Below are 18,520 nucleotides of genomic sequence, written 5' to 3'. Positions count from 1 at the left end.
GGCCCTCACTGCGAGAAGCGAAGTTACAGGGAACCAGGCATAGGGCCTTCTCAGTAGTGGCACCCGCCCTGTGGAACACCATCGCAGCAGATGTCAAGGAGATAAACAACTACCTAATGTTTGAAGACATCTGAAGGCAGCCCTGTTTAGGGAAGTTTTTAATGACTGATGTTTTAATGTAGTTTTAATATTTTGTTGGAAGCCACCCAGAGTGGCTGGGGAGACCCAGCCAGATGGGTGGGGTATTATTATTATTATTATTATTATTAATTGACAATAACTTAGTTGTGATTCCTGCATTGCAGGGGGTTGGACTAGAGGACCCTTGCAATTCTCCAATTCTATGTGAAGGGCTCAAAAGACCACACAAGTCATATTATTATGGAAAAAATGGTTTATAAAATATGATCAATATCCAACCTAGAAACCCACCTTTTTAAATATGGTACATTCATTTTCTAAAACAATACTTCATATACAACTTGTTTATGATATATTTCCACCATATAACTTTTTTTTAAAAAAAAAAATGAGTTGAATTAGGAAATTACATCCACGAGACCTCACAACCTATACAGACGAACCTAAGAAACAATCTTCAAAAATCCACAGAATAAGAATGAAGGATGGGTCCAATATGAAGCATCACATAAGTGCAGCTTATAAATACACCTCCTCGTTCCCTTTAGCTTGAAAATAGACAGTGTACAATCTATTCCTTTCTCTCTCTCTCTCTCATTTGAGGGTGGAAACAGATGAAAAGCTTCCTACACTGCAGTTCGGTCAGCATTAAAAGTTGGCCAACAACAATCTATGCAACAATTGTTACAGGGCCAGCCACTGTAATACCATACAGTTGCTTTGAACTACAAAGCCCATCACCCCCAGCAAACATGCCCAATGATCAGGGATGATGGGTACTGCAGTCCACAACAGCAGCAGGTCACCCCTGCCTTATTGTGTCCCTGCTCAGTTGAGCTCCCCATTGTTCTACACCTGGTACCAGGGCCGTCTTACCCATAGGCACTAGGGGTGCGAGGCACCTGGGCGCCGGGCTCTCAGGGGCGCCAGGCCGAGAGTCCGGGGCCTGAGAGTGGAGTCCAGGGAAGAGCCCGCCCTTCGGTTGGAGTGCCGCGGTGGGCTCTTCTGCTGCGGGCATGAGTTCGGGGGCAACCGATCCAGCAAGACGCTAAGCCGGCCAGCTCGCTCAGCCCTCCTGTGTGCCTGGGACAGGGGCGGGGGGCGCCAGGCGGATCTTTGCACCCCAGCGTTCCATATGCTTAAGACGGCCCTGCCTGGTACATGGGGCACTATATTCAATTTCGTTAAAAAGAACCAAGTATTTTACTTGGGGAGAGGGCAAAGTTTGCAGTAGGGTTCAAAGGCTGACTTTTGGCAATATTCAATATTAATATTTATTATTATTATTATTACTATTAAAAAGAAACCCCCAAACCCCACAAATAAACCCCAAACACACAAGTTTTAAAAAGTCCATTTTAAGAATTTTTGGGGTCGGGGGCAGATTCATATCCACCATGTATGAGCGCTTGCACCTAGGAGAAGGGGGGGGGGAATCCTTTGAATGGCAATATTTCATACCTAGGAGTACATAAGAAGATCTCTACTGGATCAGACCAATGGCCCATCAAGTCCAGCATCTTGTTCTCACAGCGGCCACCCAAACGCTTGTGGGAAATCCACAAGCAGGATAGGAGCACAAGGTCACTCACTATTCCTGTGGTTTCCAGCAACTGGTATCCGGAAGCATGTTAAATTAATTTAGGGGAAAGATGGTTGGGGTGTGCGTGTGTGTTAGAGGTTGGGAAGAGAGGGTTTTTTTGGGGGGGGGAGGCTAATGTGCAGCTGCCACTTGAAGAGGGAGCTTAAAAGCTCTTGTGCGTGAGTCAAGCAGCGTCTCACACTGCTTCGGATCCTGATCTGTACCAGAGACAGAGGTGTTCCTGAGAAAGAGAAACTCGAGCTCTGTATAGGCACTGGAAAAAAGGCACGAGGCCAACAAACTGGAGGGGGCTTGGGGTGGGCACATTGGCACCACAAACACGGGCCTCTGCACCTGGCTTTTGTGTTTTGAGTGTGAAGGCCTGAAGGAGAATTGGGTCCGAATCTTGCGCAATTCTGGTTCCCAGTGGTGGGGAATGACCCTACTAAGCATGTTCAACGGGACATACTTAAGAGTGGGTGCGTGTGGCGCTGTGGTCTAAACCACTGAGCCTCCTGGGCTTGCCGATCAGAAGGTCGGTGGTTCGAATCCCCACGACGGGGTGAGCTCCCGTGGCTCTGTCCCAGCTCCTGCCAACCTAGCAGTTCAAAAGCACGCCAGTGTAAGTAGAAAAATAGGTACCACTGTGGCGGGAAGGTAAACGGCGTTTCCAGGCGCTCTGGTTTCTGCCATGGTGTTCAGTTATGCCAAAAAGCAGTTAGTTCCTATCAGGGGTTCATGCTCATCATGCAAAGGCCAGGAGTGGATTCATAGAATCATAAAATCATAGTGTTGGAAGAGACCACAAGGGCCATCCAGTCCAACCCCCTGCCAAGCAGGAAACACCATCGAAGCATTCTTGACAGATGGCTGTCAAGCCTCCGCTTAAAGACCTCCAAAGAAGGAGACTCCACCACACTCCTTGGCAGCAAATCCCACTGTCGAACAGCTCTTACTGTCAGGAAGTTCTTCCTAATGTTTAGGTGGAATCTTCTTTCTTGTAGTTTGAATCCATTGCTCCGTGTCCGCTTCTCCGATTGGATGGGTCGACCTGCGGATGCAGTAGACCACAGCTCTCATCACCCCCGACCATTGCCTGTGCTTGATGGGGTGATGGGAACGTAGTTCAAAGCATTTGCAGTGTACCAGACTGGCCAGCCTTGCCCTGCTCAGTTGGTGCCCTCAAACCCTCTTTTGAGCATCTGAGTAAGAACTACGTTGGGGGAGCGAGCAGAAGAGCAGCTGCCCCCAGGAAATGGCACGCTTGTTCCTCACCCCACCCCACAGATTCACCATATGGGATGCTGCAGTGCTGACCTCTCTGCAAGCGGGTCATCTGTTTCTACCCTTGATCTCAGACTGCGGCCATTCAAGTTAATAAATACGTACAACATTCTGGAGTTCAGTGACTATAAATAGCAAATACGGCTGCATGCCTGTTCTGGTATTTCTCTGCACATCTGTTTGATTTCACTGGAAATTTCGGATGTCCTAAGATTCCAGATCAGGAGCTTAATGTAACAACAACAACAACAATATTATTATTATTATTTTAAAATGATCTAGGATAGCTCTGAGCTATCCCAGTCAGACGTATAAATATAAATAAGCATAATATAGAAAAACATTCCCCCTCCCCATCCACATACAAAAAATGTAATCGTTATTGCTAGCAGCAAGTAGAGTATGAAATATTGGATAGCTAAAACTACGCACGCCTCACTTTCACCAAATGGATCTGGTTTCCTAGCATTTCTAAGAAAAGCTTCTGGTATAATTTGTACATCGAGAGGCTGTGGAGGAACTTGACCACCTTCCGGAGGCCTTGGATCGTCGTCTTGGGGAAATGGTATGTTTTCGAATGCTTCAGCCCATACGTCAATCCCTTGATGGTGTCTTGGTCTCTATTTTTTACTCTCCACAAGCTGAGAAGCTTGAGAATCTGCTCGGAAGATTTGCACAGCTTCAGAATACGGTCGACTTCTTCCTTCCCCACTTTCTTCCCTGGCAAATTTTCCATCAGGATGCTGAGCTGCTCAAAGGTGATGTTGAGGTGGCCAATGTGTTTTGAGACACTGTTTTCGCAGTGATCAATACCTGCGAAAGACGAATAGAGAAGCTGGTTTATTTCGTAGACTCACAGAATCGTAGAGTTGGAAGGGAGCCCAACCCTCTGCAATACAGGAACCTCAGCTAAAGCATTCATGACAGATGGCTATCCAACCTCTGCTTAAAAACCTCCAAGGAAGGAGAATTCATAAATAAATGTGAGCTTGCTCAGTGTATGCATACACCGCTCTGCTTGTATAAATGGCCTTACCTTGCTTAATGTTCTTGACCACAGTGTGACCATTGTTCTGCTCCTTCCATAATTTCAGTAACTGAAAGGTCTGTTCCTGAGGACTGTGCCTTTGTTTAAGCCATTCTGTAGTTTCTGTGTTGACCTTTATACCTGGCAGACTATCCCTTAGCGTGTTCAGCCAGTTGGGCGTGAGTTTTGTTGGAACGGCAAACCTGAAGAATGCTTCCTCACATAAAGTCACACCTGAAGAAGAAAAAGAAGAAGAAGCATATTGATCTTTCAAAGTCTGTCTGGTCTGGATCAGTCATCCAAACATTGCACCCGTGCCCTTTCAAAAAGCATAAAAAATCCCCAGTATTGCTCTACCAAGGCTGCAGACCTGTGTTATTTATTCATTAAATTTATATGCTACTTTTTCCTCTAAGGACTTCAAGGTGGTGTAAATGGTCCCCTCCTTCCTCATTTAATCCCCACAACAACCCTGTGAGGTAGGCTCGGGTGAGAGATGGTGACTGGCCCAAGGGCACCCAGTAAGCTTTATGGCGTGGGGAGATTTGAACTCTGGTCTCTCCTGGTCCGACACTCTTATTAGGCTGCATAGAATCTTGGGGGTGCACCCTCAAGCTTGTGGCTTCATTCTGTGGAAAAAGACTGCCCAAGCGGCCCCAAACTATCTCTTTGTTAAGTTAATGGCTCTCACGGTCAGGTGTATCTTTGCATGACTAAAGAGGGCAAGTGACTGGTTGCTATGGAAACTACCAGCTGGAGGTACTTTCCAGAGATGGAGTCAAGCAACGCCTAGGAGCCCAAAGATTCCCTACCATATGCTAATGAAGTGCTTTCAGAAGTGTCACTCTGGATGAGGAGTAGAGAGCTGCTACACTAGCTTCACAGCTGTTGTTTACCGGAAGGGAGGAGCGAGGCAAAAAGAGGATTAGACAAATTCATGGAGGAGAGGGCTTTTGATGGCTACTAGGCATGATGGCTGTGATCTGCCTCAATAGTTGGAGACAGCCATGCTTTTGAATATCAGTTGCTGGTATTCAACATAAGTAGGGGAGTCCTCTTTTCCTCAGGCCCTGCTTGAGGGTTTCCTACAGGCATCGGGCCGGCCACTGTGGGAACAGGATGTTGGACTAGATGGGTTTCGACTGGATCCAGCAGGCTCTTCTTATGTTCTTATGGTGGTGGGAAGGTTGGCGCAGTGCAAACACACTGGCAGAATCAATCCAGTGTTCCTGCCAGCGTGTTTGCACCATTCCAACTTCAGCTCTTCTGCATTCCCTCGGGTTAAGCAATGGTGACCCACCTGCTGGGAAGGTCGTGTGGCGGTTCTGCCCCACCCAGCAAGCTACATGGAGAACAACTTCTATTTCACATCAGTCAGCTGCAAGCTATCCCTTGCTTTGAAGCACAAGACTTAACTAATAGAAATACAACAACTGATAAATTGGCTCGTACCGATTCCACACTTCTGATCTGATTTGTTGCTTTTTTCTCCCTGGCAAACATTGTCACGCGTGGCGTCCCCCTTGCGCACCATTTTGAGACCCAGCGCACTGCAGTTGGTGTGCTTTTGACAAGCTTCCTTGGGTGACATTTCATTGGAGAAATAGCCTTCTGGGCATCTCTCGCAAACCGTGTCACTTTCAGGGGTACCTTGGGACAAAAGAAAGAGACAATAAAAATGCTTGGCAATTACTTTGTATACAGCACTTCAGGGACTTCTTATATATATGGTGAAAGGCAGCATGAAAGACTGAGCTGAAAAACAATCAGATAAATGCCTGATTTGTGTGTTCCCAAAGATTCTCATTCAAAGGGGGATGCTCGTTTCCCAGGACAGTTTCGCCAATTAATGTTTTAAATCTCATCTGCTTTGGTTTTGTAAAGGCACATTCAGAAGTCTCACACGGGACAGCGCATGCCCCCAGGGACTGAGCCACTTTCAAACGTAGGTGGAAGACTGCATTGTTTATAGAACTGTAGAGCTGGAAGGGACCATGAGGATCATCTAGTCTAACCCCATCCAATGCAAGAATCATAGCTAAAGAATCTTGGACAGACAGCCGTTCCATCTCTGTTTCTCCAATGAAAGATAGTCCACCTTCTGAGGGAGTCCATTCCACTGTCAGGCACCTCTTATTGCCAAAACGTTCTTCCTAATGTTAGAAAGTTCTTCCTAATGTGATTTCTTCACCTCTAAAGCTCCCTACATATTTAAACCTAGCCCATTAGGCAGTTTTAAAATGGGGAGTATTCAGATACGGAATCTGGACAAGCAAAAGGTTCACATGGAACTTGGTTGGCGCAGCAGGACACCACATGCTGTGGGACTGGTGGGGATCAGCAAAAATAAACCCCAGAAGTCCAACTCTGATACTCCAGAGCTGGTCCAAAGTCAACTCCGCTCAAACAGTTGGAAAAAGTTGCTTGGCTTTGATTCCTATGGACCAGCCCAGCATAAATAATAATAATAATAATAATAATAATAATAATAATTTATTTATACCCTGCCCTCCCCAGCCAAGGCCGGGCTCAGAGCTGCCCTGAAGCTCCACCACATCAACACGCGATGAGCTGCCATTTTATATTTCCCACAATGACCCAGAGCAGGGCTGGCCCAATACATTTCGGCACCTGAGGCAAACCCCAAAAGGGCACCCCCTCTCCAGTGAAGAATGGGCGAGTGAAGGTCTGAGTCAGGAGCAAGGGCAGGAGGTGGGCTGCCAAGGAGGAGGCAGGATCAGGGCTGGCCCATGCAGGAGGCGAGGTGAGGTGACCGCCTCGGGCGGCAGGATCCACAGGGTCAGAAGATCCCGCCTGCAAGGAATGCAGTGGCAGCAACAGCTACGGTGCACTCCCTGGACTCCAGATCTTCTGCCCCTGCCAGGGAGGGCACCAAGATAAGGGCCCACGGGTGGTACTTTTGCCCAAGGTCTTCTCAAACCTGGAGCAGAGCTGGCATTGCCCATGGATGATGGCACAAAAGCACTTTTTTTCTTTTTGGAAACTTTGAAGGAATTCTTTCACCAGAGCACTGAAACAAGTGCATTGGATAACTCAATGAAATGCCTTCTTTCCCTTAAAATCTGGCTTGTCACGCTCACGTTCGACGTGGCATGCCAGCCATGTGTTATGACCTGCTGGGTGGCTTAATAAACCCAGCCTGTGCAGGCAATCTGGATTTAACTAAAATGAAGGGTTTATCAAACACCTGATGGTCTGTGGTTCGTGGCTGCAAATTGGACAGAGCTGATTTAAGTCCCTTCTGAGCAGTTCCCCATTCCTACATAAATGGCGATAGAATTAAAACAGGTGTTGCATTTTTCAAATCAAGCTGGCATTTTCTGCCTTTCCTATGTAAATGAAAGCCCTTGCTTGCACTTAGTTGATATAGATTTGAGCTAGAGTATGAAATTAGAGTTCTGTAGGTAAATTATGCTGCTGGATACACTTAAATGAGTTTCCAAAGATTTTAAAGGTAAGGAATAGCTCAGGAATGCGACACAGTGAAGATTATGCATTGATTCCCCTCTTTTTGGGCCTGGCTGGATTATTGCATATGCCCTAAAAATACGATGCTAATGTTTAATAAAAATTAATTCTAAGGAATGCATATTTGATTAAACTGCTATTGTAAAGCAATCAACACGGAAGGCGTCGTGTATGGATGAAAATATTTTTAGGAACCTGGAGAGCAAGAAAGTTGGGGTTCCTTCCTTTACTAAAAGATCTACAATGATGAATTAAATGTGCAGTTAGGGAACAAATGCTGTCAGGGTTATTAATATGCATAGCTTCTCACAGAAAAGCAAGAATTGTGATCCATCCATATTCAACGCAACAGAAACTCTAGCAGTATGTCACCCTGATTGCGAGTAAATTTCTAGCCTTCAATTCTAGTGTTCACTTTTAAGCTTGTAAAGAGCATGGGTTGAGCTATAAATCAGTGATCCCTGTGTGACTTACCCTCTGTTCTATATTCCCTTGTCAGCTGTTATGTGCAGGAGCTAGCAGCAGGGCCTTTTCAGAACTGGCCCCACTTCTGTGGAATTTCTATGTCAGGGTAAAGGTAAAGGTAAAGGGACCCCTGTTCATTGGGTCCAGTCGTGACTGACTCTGGGGTTGCGGCGCTCATCTCTTGTTATTGGCTGAGGGAGCCGGCGTACAGCTTCCAGGTCATGTGGCCAGCATGACAAAGCCGCTTCTGGCGAACCAGAGCAGCACACAGAAGCACCATTTACCTTCCCGCTGTAGCGGTACCTATTTATCTACTTGCACTTGAGGTTCTTTCGAACTGCTAGGTTGGCAGGAGCTGGGACCGAGCAACGGGAGCTCACCCCGTCGCGGGGATTCGAACTGCCGACCTTCTGATCGGCAAGCCTCTGTGGTTTAACCCGCGTCCCTGCGTCAGGGTAGGTCACAGCATTAGTCTGAATGCAGTCAATGGGTTGCATTCAATCTTCCAGGAATGGATCTAGTGCTTGCATACTCCTTCCTTCCTATGCTCCTTCCTTCCACTCTTCAACTGAATGGCTTAACACATTAATTCCTGGTTTGATCAAACCATAGTTTGCTATTACATTCAGACTGGTAGATTATGGTTTCAGCAACGCCTTTGAACTAGCTTTGCTTACTAGAAAACCAGTTTGTAAGACTGGAATGGAGGGACTGCTTAAATAACAGCCTGAAGTTTTTTTTGCACAACAGCAAACAATGGATTGATCAAACCACACGTGAGGGGGAGGGGAGAGCAGATGCACACGGGTCTCTTTCCCAGCCCCCGAAATGAACGAATGTATTTTGGAAGAATGCATTATGAGTTCATGTAAATATTTTTATATTTCCTGTTTGGCATGCTGAAAGCATTTAATCCAATGTCTAAAATGTAGCTGTAGTTTAAAACATAATTTATGAGGATTCTCACACCTCTGGGCATACAGGAAGCCACTTTATATGCAGCTAGCTAATATTTTTGCAGTAACAGAAATATATGAAAAACCCACACTTTGCATCTGGAGCTGAAATGAAGTAGGAGACTGGATTTCACTCCTCCTTAGCTTCAAAAAAATGATGAAACTAGTATGTGCAGGGCCATTTTCAAGCGGATCCATAAAGTTTCTGCATATCTTTTTGTTGTTGTTTCTAGACAAGGATTTATTTAGCCTTTATTTTCTAGATAGTGCTCTTCGGTGGCAGTATTAATTTCCATCAATAAAGAACACGTGACCTCTTTTATCTGTCTCCCCCCCACTCCTGTTTTTGTTGTTAAAAATCTATCGCCGCGGTCTCTATCCCTTCTAGCAATGCACAATATTACCAATTTGTCTGGCAGGAGAATTACTGGCTGCGTATGTGTGTGTGTGTGTATGCTTTTCTAGGAGTATCTTTTTGCGACATTGGTAATTAATTACTGCCACACATTTGCGATGACTTTTGCTATTACACTAATATTGTTATAATTACTCTCTGGGTGCTATATCAGTCCGCGCTTCTGCTGTTTGTCAAGGCGCACAGAGGCTTGAAACAGCTCTCTTTCCCCCATGAAAAATGTTATTAGTTATAACCCATAAATACTGCATCCCAGATAATGTCCCTGTGAATGAGGTCGATCCATCATGTTTCTCATTAGAAGGCAATTTGCTGGTGCCATTAAATTACCCATTACAGTAAGAGCAGAACATTTTGCTACTGTGAGCAACATCACTTTTGGCAGCGGTCCAACGACATGTTTAGGAGGACAACGGCTGTTTTTCACAGGCGCTGCAATAAATTTGCGACCCATCCGTTGCCTCTGGGCGTATTCGTTTTGGAAATTTGAAAGCTATGCAAGTGTCTCTGTGTGAGAGCTATACAACTCGTGTGTGTGTGTGTGTGTGTGTGTGTGTGTTGGTTTTGTAGTTCCACCCAGGCAGCCCAACCAGGATGTTTTGGAAAATTTTTGACTAGGCTGCCATGCACAGCTGTTGGGATACAGTACAGTGGTACCTCAACTTACGAAGGCGATCCGTTCCGCAGCGCTCTTCGTAAGTCGAAACCTTCGGATGTCAAAGCGTCCATTTTGCGCATGCGTGAAGCGCGATTTTGCACTTTGCGCATGCCGCGCACGCCGCTTCTGCGCAGGCGCAGAACACGCACAGGGCGAAAATAATTCCGGGTTTGCCGACTTCGTAAGTCGAAACCTTCGGAAGTCAAGGCATTCAGAAGTTGAGGTACCACTGTACATTTGCCTTGCAATCCACGCAGGCAATTTCATAACTCTGAACCAGGGATGGGGCAATCCCAGGTCATCCCTGACCATCAGCTGGGGCTAATGCAGAGTTCAAGTCCAACAACATCTGGAAGGCCACAGGTTTGCTATGTCTGATGTAAGCCAACCTTGCAAATGATGATGATGATGATGATAATAATAATAATAATAATAATAATAATAATAATAATAATAATAATAATAATGTCCACTAAAGTTAACAAACTACCAACCCCCAACCCACCTCCTGTCATTCCAATAAGCTGTAAAGGAGTGCAAACCAAGATACCATAGCAAGTTGTCTGTGAGCGAAAGTGATAAACAGACACTCCTCCCTTGTTTCAGCCTCTCTGTATCCCGACCCTGCTGTCTGTCTCAGACCTCATTCACCTTCCTCTGGCGCTCTGGATCCTTGTTGACTTGCTCCGGATCCTGACCGCCAGCCAGATGATACCACACTGACACTGAATCCTATGCACCCCAACAGGAGTTTCGCACAGCTAAAGGTGCCCCCTTGTTTGAACCTTACAACAACCCTGTAGATCAGGTTGAGAGACTGTGACTAGCCTAAGGTCACCCAGTGAGTTTCATGGCCAAGCAGGGTTTCAATCCAGCTCTCCCTGTTCCAAGACAGACTCTCACTCTCACTAGTTGATCCCTCTGGGTTGGGACCCAGGTGGCGCTGTGGGTTAAACCACTGAGCCTAGGGCTTGCTGATCAGAAGGTCGGCGGTTCGAATCCCTGTGATGGGGTGAGCTCCCGTTGCTTGGTCCCAGCTCCTGCCAACCTAGCAGTTCGAAAGCACGTCAAAATGCAAGTAGATAAATAGGAACCGCTACAGCGGGAAGTTAAACGGTGTTTCCGTGCGCTGCTCTGGTTTGCCAGAAGCGGCTTTGTCATGCTGGCCACATGACCTGGAAGCTATACGCCGGCTCCCTTGGCCAATAATGCGAGATGAGCACGCAACCCCAGAGTCGGTCACGACTGGACCTAATGGTCAGGGCTCCCTTTACCTTTACCTTTATATATAATGCTAGTCATCTGTGGTGCACTGAAGGTCCTGAAAAGAAAAGGAAAAAAGCACTTGCACTGTTCCCCAGTATACCAAAGGGTGTGTGTGTAATCTTCCTGGTCTGGTTTCCTGGAGAAGTTTCTTCCTCGCCCCAGGTGAACAGGCACGAGGCCATACTCTGGGAAACAGACACATACCTTGCTCAGCAACACCATATCCAGGTGGACATGCTGTGTGTTTCAAGCAAAATTCCAGTTCGAGGTGCCGCCCTTCGATGCACTCGCAAACTCGGTTCTGGGTGCTGCTGCATTCGACTTTCTCGTATTGCAGCTCCTTGCACACCACATTGCAGTACTGGCACTCATCGTTGCTGTTCCATTCGTCTGCGTAGAACTGATCCGGGCAGGGGGCACACTCGGTCTTCGACGAAGCCGTGCAATGCTGCTTGACGTAGGTTCCGGGGGGACACTGGTCACACAATATCTGATGGGAGGTTGCCGGGTCGAAATGGAGGTACTTTGGGGGAAGATCCTCCTGGACAGTCCATTTCACAGATATGTCCAACAACTAGCAGAAGAGACACAACACAGGGTTTTAGGTTACATGGTTTGCAACACACTGGTATTGCTGCTGTTATTTACATTTCTCAGAGGCATTACCCTTAAAGCCGGTGCCAACAGGTGTCAAGAGACAGGGGGGACACCATTAAAAAGGCCCTGCCCCTTGTTGCCACCCTCTAAACACCTCTCGGAGAGGGAATTTGGAGAGTGTCCCATTGTTTTGAGGGCAGATGTAGGGCAACTTTGAATGATGCAGTTTTATTTGTGTGTGTTTGTGTGTGTGTCCCCCCCCACACACACACAGAGAGAGAAGGATTTTGAAAGGGAAATGACATTATATTGATTTCCTTTTCTATTGGATCTTTCACACTTTCACACTGATCTCCAAACAGAAGTCAAATGACATTTGAGCTCCACCCACTCATGTGAAATAAATGTGGATTTGGAGGACAATTGCAAAGACAGCCAAAGCTCCTACAGGCTTCTTTCCCTTCAATCACAGCCTTGTGAAAGTAAAGAAACTAGTTTTTCAGCATACAAAAACATTATTATATGTCTTGGCTTTGGGGTTTCACGCAGACCGCAGAAGAATGTTTGGATTTACTGAAAGAAACAAATAAAGCAGCCTCTGTTTTGCATCACAAACACATCTTGGTGTCTCCTTTGCCTTTGAAAAATGACTGTCAGGGTCTGGATGGGATCCAAAGTCGAATCCCTAAACTCTGCTATTCACTTCTCTACATAATACAAGTGCAAATGGGGTCCAAGGCCCATTGGGCCACCAGTGTTTTTCCACCAACGGGTGAGATCTCAGAAGCAGAACATACAGGGTGATAGGCCATGCCCCTGTTTGTTTGTATCCAGGATGTAGTTTTCTGGTATCTGTGGCTTCTAAACCTGGACCTATTTTTCACCTGGGTTTTTGCCTTTCTCTTTCCATGCCATCATGTTATCGAAAACCCATGAGGGACAGAAGCCCACCCAAAACCAATGACCCACTGGATCCTTGCTGGAAAGTGACATTTCCCCCTTCCCAGTCTTTCCTGGGGGTTTATGCCATTTCCCCACCACCTTTTCCCTACGCAAGTCAACGGAGAGAGATACTTTTCTGAGGGAGAAAATGCTGTGTAGCTGAAAACCTGTTGTGGGGGAGCCAATCCCCACCAAAGACCCTTCGGGTAACATGTTTCTTGGTGGGAGACGGATACTGTCCTCACTTCTTCTAAGAAACCATGCTCTTTTTTTTCTCACACGCCCCTATTCCTAATGTACCCACCCCAAAACAGTTCTCTTTGCAGGAGAACCACTGCGGCTGTCAATCTGAAATCTGTCAGGAGTCATCCCCTCAATCAGAAGAAATGACCAGTCTTCAAATCCCTGTGAAAGGGATGCACACACACACACACACACACACACAAATTATGTTGTTTGATCTGCTAACAAGAATTGCCAGTATCTGGAGATGACTTTAAATCCTAGCATCATTCTAATAATGAATTCAGTTTATGCAAACTACTGGGAAGTTGAATTCTGTTCTTCTTTTCATATTGAATATACTGTTGTTGTTTTTGATGGGGCACAATCCACTGAGAAATGGGGCTAATACAGGGGGCCATCCCAGTGGGCTGAGTCCCATTTTTAAGAACCAGAAAATCCCTTTGTTCTAAGTGTTTCTATATGATTGGCAATAATAACTCACTGAATACATGATCTACCAAAGGCTCACATGAAGCAAAGTCGACAGATAAAAGGAAGCACTCACAGTTATCTGATCAGCTGTTCCTCCATGTTGCACAACTTCTAGGTAACATCAAACATCACTTGGGTTGATTAGTCACAAGGCAAACTATTCTCAGCTATGAGATCACTTTTAGAATATATTTGTAGGGTTGTAATTGGTGCTAATCACACTCAGAGAAGACCCTTGACGTTGATGGACACAATTCACTTAGGTCTATTCATTTCAATGGGTTTACTCAGATTATAACCTACTTGACTACTGCCCATAGATTTTTGGATTCTTAGCTTTCCCAGAGTGGGGCATAAATAAATGTCTCCCTAATGTACATCTGAGAGAGGGTAAAGTGGAGAAAGGGGTAAAGGAGATTGCAAAAATAACAGACATTCCAACCCATTGATTTTGGGGCACACCTGGCGGCGTCGATGTTCAGTGGATCTCCTTATGAGTTTAGGAGCTACCCCATCCTCTTTAACGCCATAGACATCTCCACACATGCAACGGGAGCCAGTAAGAGACATTTGCCCAGTTGGGCACAGAAGATCCACAAACTGTGACCATTCGCATCAGGAGGAACTGGTGGCAGAGCAGAAATTGCAATGCTCCAGAGATCTTTCTCCCTACGATCATTTTATGGGAAGATTCCAGGGATTGTACCTTAAACCTTCTGCTCTGTCTGCCACCAGAACCTGTTCCACATCCAGCCACCACCCTTAGACCATCAGAGCACCACGATAGATAATCCAGTGCTCTCTCTGCCTATGTGAGGCAGCCCCATATATCCATACATTTGTGCAATGTATAAAATTAAACACGGTATCTGACAAACCAGTCCAGTCTCACAGATTTGCTCCTGTTCTTTCCAGCCCTCCTCTCCACAGACTGTCCTGACAATATTAAACAGATTCATAAAATTTGCAGTGGCCCAAGGCTCTCATAGGAGGGTCAGAACTAAGAGATTTAGATGGCACCTATTTCTCAAAAATGCAGCATATTAATTCCTTCCTCCACCCCCCACCCCAGAAGCCAGGAATGCCTCATCCCTTGTTAAAACTTTGCAGCCCACTACGATTTGAAAGCTAGCACACTTACTAAAAGACCTGAAGAGGGAAAGTCAGCCAGCGGAGAACAGAGAATGATATCAAGGCTCTGATCATGTCAGTTCCAAAGCAATCGTCAGTCTCTGGGCAAGGACTTACCACAAGTGTGCAGCACAGGAACTTGTTCATTGTGGTTGCTTTCAAACCCTCAGGGATCTGGGAAAGCAATCAGGCAGTTAGGGAGTGCTCTGGTCTCGTAGCAGCTTGCAAACACTGGCCCGGCACATTAAAAGCTCGTTTATATATATATCTGCAGCCCCATGCAACAGGAAACCTTGGCTCAGCTTTGAATACTCATTCCCTCCCCACGATCAATTTCTTTTTTATTTTTTATTTTTAAAAGGAACCTGTCGATGATTTCATGCAACTCCTTTCAGCTGTATTTAACCACAAGCTGGGGGGAAAAGGAGGGAGTGTCAGGATCCGGGCACAGCGATGGGTTAACTAATTACTGTCTGGCAGTCACCGCCTCTGCTGTGTTACTGCCCACCCCTTTTCTGGGCAAAGAGGGGGAGTCCAAAACAGACTCACCTCCAGGACAACAAGGGGCGAGTTATTCACAGCCTGGCTGTTCTAGAAACAAAATTATAAAAATATCCTGCTGCAACCAGCTCATCCTTAAGTTGTCTTCCTTTTTGGTAGTAAAGTTTTTGGAGGGTTTTTTTTTTTGCTTCCGATGCCCTGAACTAGAACTGAAATAAGCAATCCTTCTCACTTTGTGATACATGGTTTTAGACTTTATTTCCTAGAATCATAGAATCATAGAGTTGGAAGAGACCACAAGGGCCATCCAGTCCAACCCCCTGCCAAGCAGGAAACACCATGAAAGCATTCCTGACAGATGGCTGTCAAGCCTTCGCTTAAAGACCTCCAAAGAAGGAGACTCCGCCATACTCCTTGGCAGCAAATTCCACTGTTGAACAGCTCTTACTGTCAGGAAGTTCTTCCTAATGTTTAGGTGGAATCTTCTTTCTTGTAGCTTGAATCCATTGCTCCGTGTCAGCTTCTCTGGAGCAGCAGAAAACAACCTTTCTCCCTCCTCTACATGACATCCTTTTATATATTTGAACATGGCTATCATATCACCCCTTAACCTTCTCTTCTCCAGGCTAAACGCCCAGCTCCCTAAGCCATTCCTTATAAGGCATTGTTTCCAGGCCTTTGACCATTTTGGTTGCCCTCCTCTGGACACGTTCCAGCTTGTCAGTATCCTTCTTGAACTGTGGTGGCCAGAACTGGACACAGTACTCCAGGTGAGGTCTGACCAGAGCAGAATACAGTGGTACTATTACTTCCCTTGATCTAGATGCTATACTCCTATTGATGCAGCCCAGAATTGCATTGGCTTTTTTAGCTGCTGCATCACACTGCTGACTCATGTCAAGTTTGTGGTCTACCAAGACTCCTAGATGCTTTTCACATGTACTGCTCTCAAGCCAGGTGTCACCCATCCTGTATTTGTGCTTTCATATATTTTTTTTTTTGCCCAAGTTTACATTTCTCCCTGTTAAAATTCATCTTGTTTTCTTTGGCCCAGTTGTCTAATCTGTTAAGGTCATTTTGCAGTGTGATCCTATCCTCTGGGGTATTAGCCACCCCTCCCAATTTGGTGTCATCTGCAAACTTGCTCAGGATGCCCTCAAGCCCATCATCCAAGTCACGGATAAAGATGTTGAATAAGACTGGACTCCTGATCCAGTTGACACTGCTATGAAAGTCCATATTTTTATTGATGCATTCAATACATTTTTGTCAATTATGTTTGACCCCGCCTTAAACCCTGTACGGTAGCCCCCTCTTCGTCCTACAGTACAGATGGGAAAAGAGGGTTAAGACAGCTGTAGCAGGTTTTCTTTGGAATTAAGTATTTTTGGTTTGGCTCATGTATCTTACTTCTTTGAAATCGTCGGAATAGAAATATCATTTCAAAATGATGATGGGTAGGAACATATCAGGGAAGCTGCCTTATACCATCAGACCACTGGTCCACCTAGCTTGGTATTTCCAACTCTGAATGGCAGAAGCTACTTAAGAGTTTCAGGGAGGGGACATCGCTCTCCTACCTGGAGATGACAGAGATTAAACTTTCCCTTTAAACCTTTAATGCTTCCAGCGTATAAAGCAGATGCTCTACAACTGAGCTATAGTCTTTCCTCTGATGAAATTGTCCCCAGAGCTGATTCAGGATGAATGTCCTATTCTCATCTCCCCCTTGGCCGTCTTTCCCTCCCCACTCACAAGGCTGAGAAATTAAGCTCACAATTTCAGCTAGGGATTAGCTGAAGGTTCTCTACTGCATTAGATTCGTCTATTGGTGTTTAAATTTGTTCCTTCACAAAATAACATAGACACGAACCAACTATGGAAGATGGAAACTGTCTGAAAGTAATTTACATACCTCCTCCAAACAAAAGTACAGTTATCTGTCCCATGATGTGGTTTGGGATTGGTGGATTTGGGGAAAGTTCAATCTGAACTGGAGAAAAGTTGGCTGAAGCAGGCGCGTATTGGCTAGTGCCCATGTTAATACCAACACTCCTCTACACAGTGAAGCCTCAGAGCAGTTTTGCAAGTGTTTTGAAAACGTAAGTGCATGTTTTGTTTTTGTTTTAATAAATAAGGTGGATGAGCAAATATGCACAATGAAATGTGTTACTTAAAAAAGAACTTGCGGACAGCTCTCTCGATGCAGAAAGGCTGAGGGCAAAGCTGTGAGCTAACACACCTCTTCAGCATGGGAAGAAACTTGCCAATTCTACTTTCATCTCGCTACTATGACTGCAAGCACAGGTTGAAGTAAAATGAATTCACTGTGACCGCAAGGCTTCACAACAAGTCGGGGGGGGGGGGGGAGAGAGAGTGAGCGGGGAGAGGTGTTCCTCAGACTCTGTCACTGATTATTTATAACTCAGAAATTCTTCTCCTGCCCACCCCGCTCAGAGTTCGTTCAAATGACCATTCACAAAAGGCAATTGATTCATACAGCCACCTTTACTCCAGCCTGCGCCATTTCCCTGCTGAATATCCTCCTCCTGCTGTTTTTTACTCCCCAGCCCAATAAGAGGGGGGTGGGGGAATATACAGGTTCCCATAGCCATTCCCCACTGAATTGGTATGGTTGTGGGGGGGCAGCTTGGACTGCATTTGGACTACGGGCTGCACTTGGACTACGGGCTGCATTTCCAGAAAACAACAACAAGGACGCCTAAAAAGAATCACCAGGCTACACGGAACATGGAGTTCCGTCCTAAGACTTCAAACGTCATTTCTAGCTCACCTGACCACATATACCTAGGTTAGTCATTTGTGGCCTATGGATGAAAGGGAAAAAATAAGTAACTTTCTTCCAGTTTACAGAAGTGTCTTGTCTAGGTTCCCAGAGGCAGTTCATTTTTGCCATGATCAACCTGGTGTGCAGCTACTGACAACTTATTATTACCATCACCATATCTAACCTGGATCTCTCTTTCCTTGGAAGATCACTAGCACTGACACTCGCTTCCGGCAGGAAACTTGGTTTTGGGATTCGCACCAGTTTAATCCTTTGAATTTGCTTTGACTTTCAGCTTTGATTCATTCACTTCTGTTAAAATCAAAGCAGGGCCTTTTTCCGCTGCTCTCTGGTCCCAATGGCAAACACCTGACCACAACCGCAGGTTCCGTAAACATCTTACATAAATCCCCGGATTCATAAACACCGATTCGCAAATAATGAAGCGACAGTAGTTTCTACAACATAAAGTTTTGACAGGGAAATGCTCTCCCCCCCTTGCCTTGCCAGACTTAGCCCCCTGCATACAAACTGACTGGAGAAGGGCAAGTCTCAGAAGGA

At 45.7% G+C, this 18,520-nt stretch overlaps 1 protein-coding gene across 1 annotated transcript; it reads right to left on the bottom strand.

The window, feature by feature from the left end:
* Positions 1 to 300: 300 nt before the first annotated feature.
* On the bottom strand, positions 301 to 14,993 carry TNFRSF11B (TNF receptor superfamily member 11b). Its single transcript, XM_035126347.2, has 5 exons — positions 14,788 to 14,993; positions 11,488 to 11,857; positions 5,487 to 5,684; positions 4,044 to 4,268; positions 301 to 3,820 (listed from the first exon to the last, which is right to left on the bottom strand). The coding sequence occupies exons 1-5, from the start codon at positions 14,815 to 14,817 to the stop codon at positions 3,432 to 3,434; spliced, it is 1,212 nt and encodes a 403-aa protein (XP_034982238.2). The 5' UTR covers positions 14,818 to 14,993; the 3' UTR covers positions 301 to 3,431.
* Positions 14,994 to 18,520: the final 3,527 nt, after the last annotated feature.

This window comes from Zootoca vivipara, chromosome 8 (genome assembly GCF_963506605.1).
Source record: "Zootoca vivipara chromosome 8, rZooViv1.1, whole genome shotgun sequence".
Classification (NCBI taxonomy): domain Eukaryota; kingdom Metazoa; phylum Chordata; class Lepidosauria; order Squamata; family Lacertidae; genus Zootoca; species Zootoca vivipara.
Note: the sequence above shows the minus strand (reverse complement) of the source record. Positions and strands in the feature narration are given on the sequence as shown.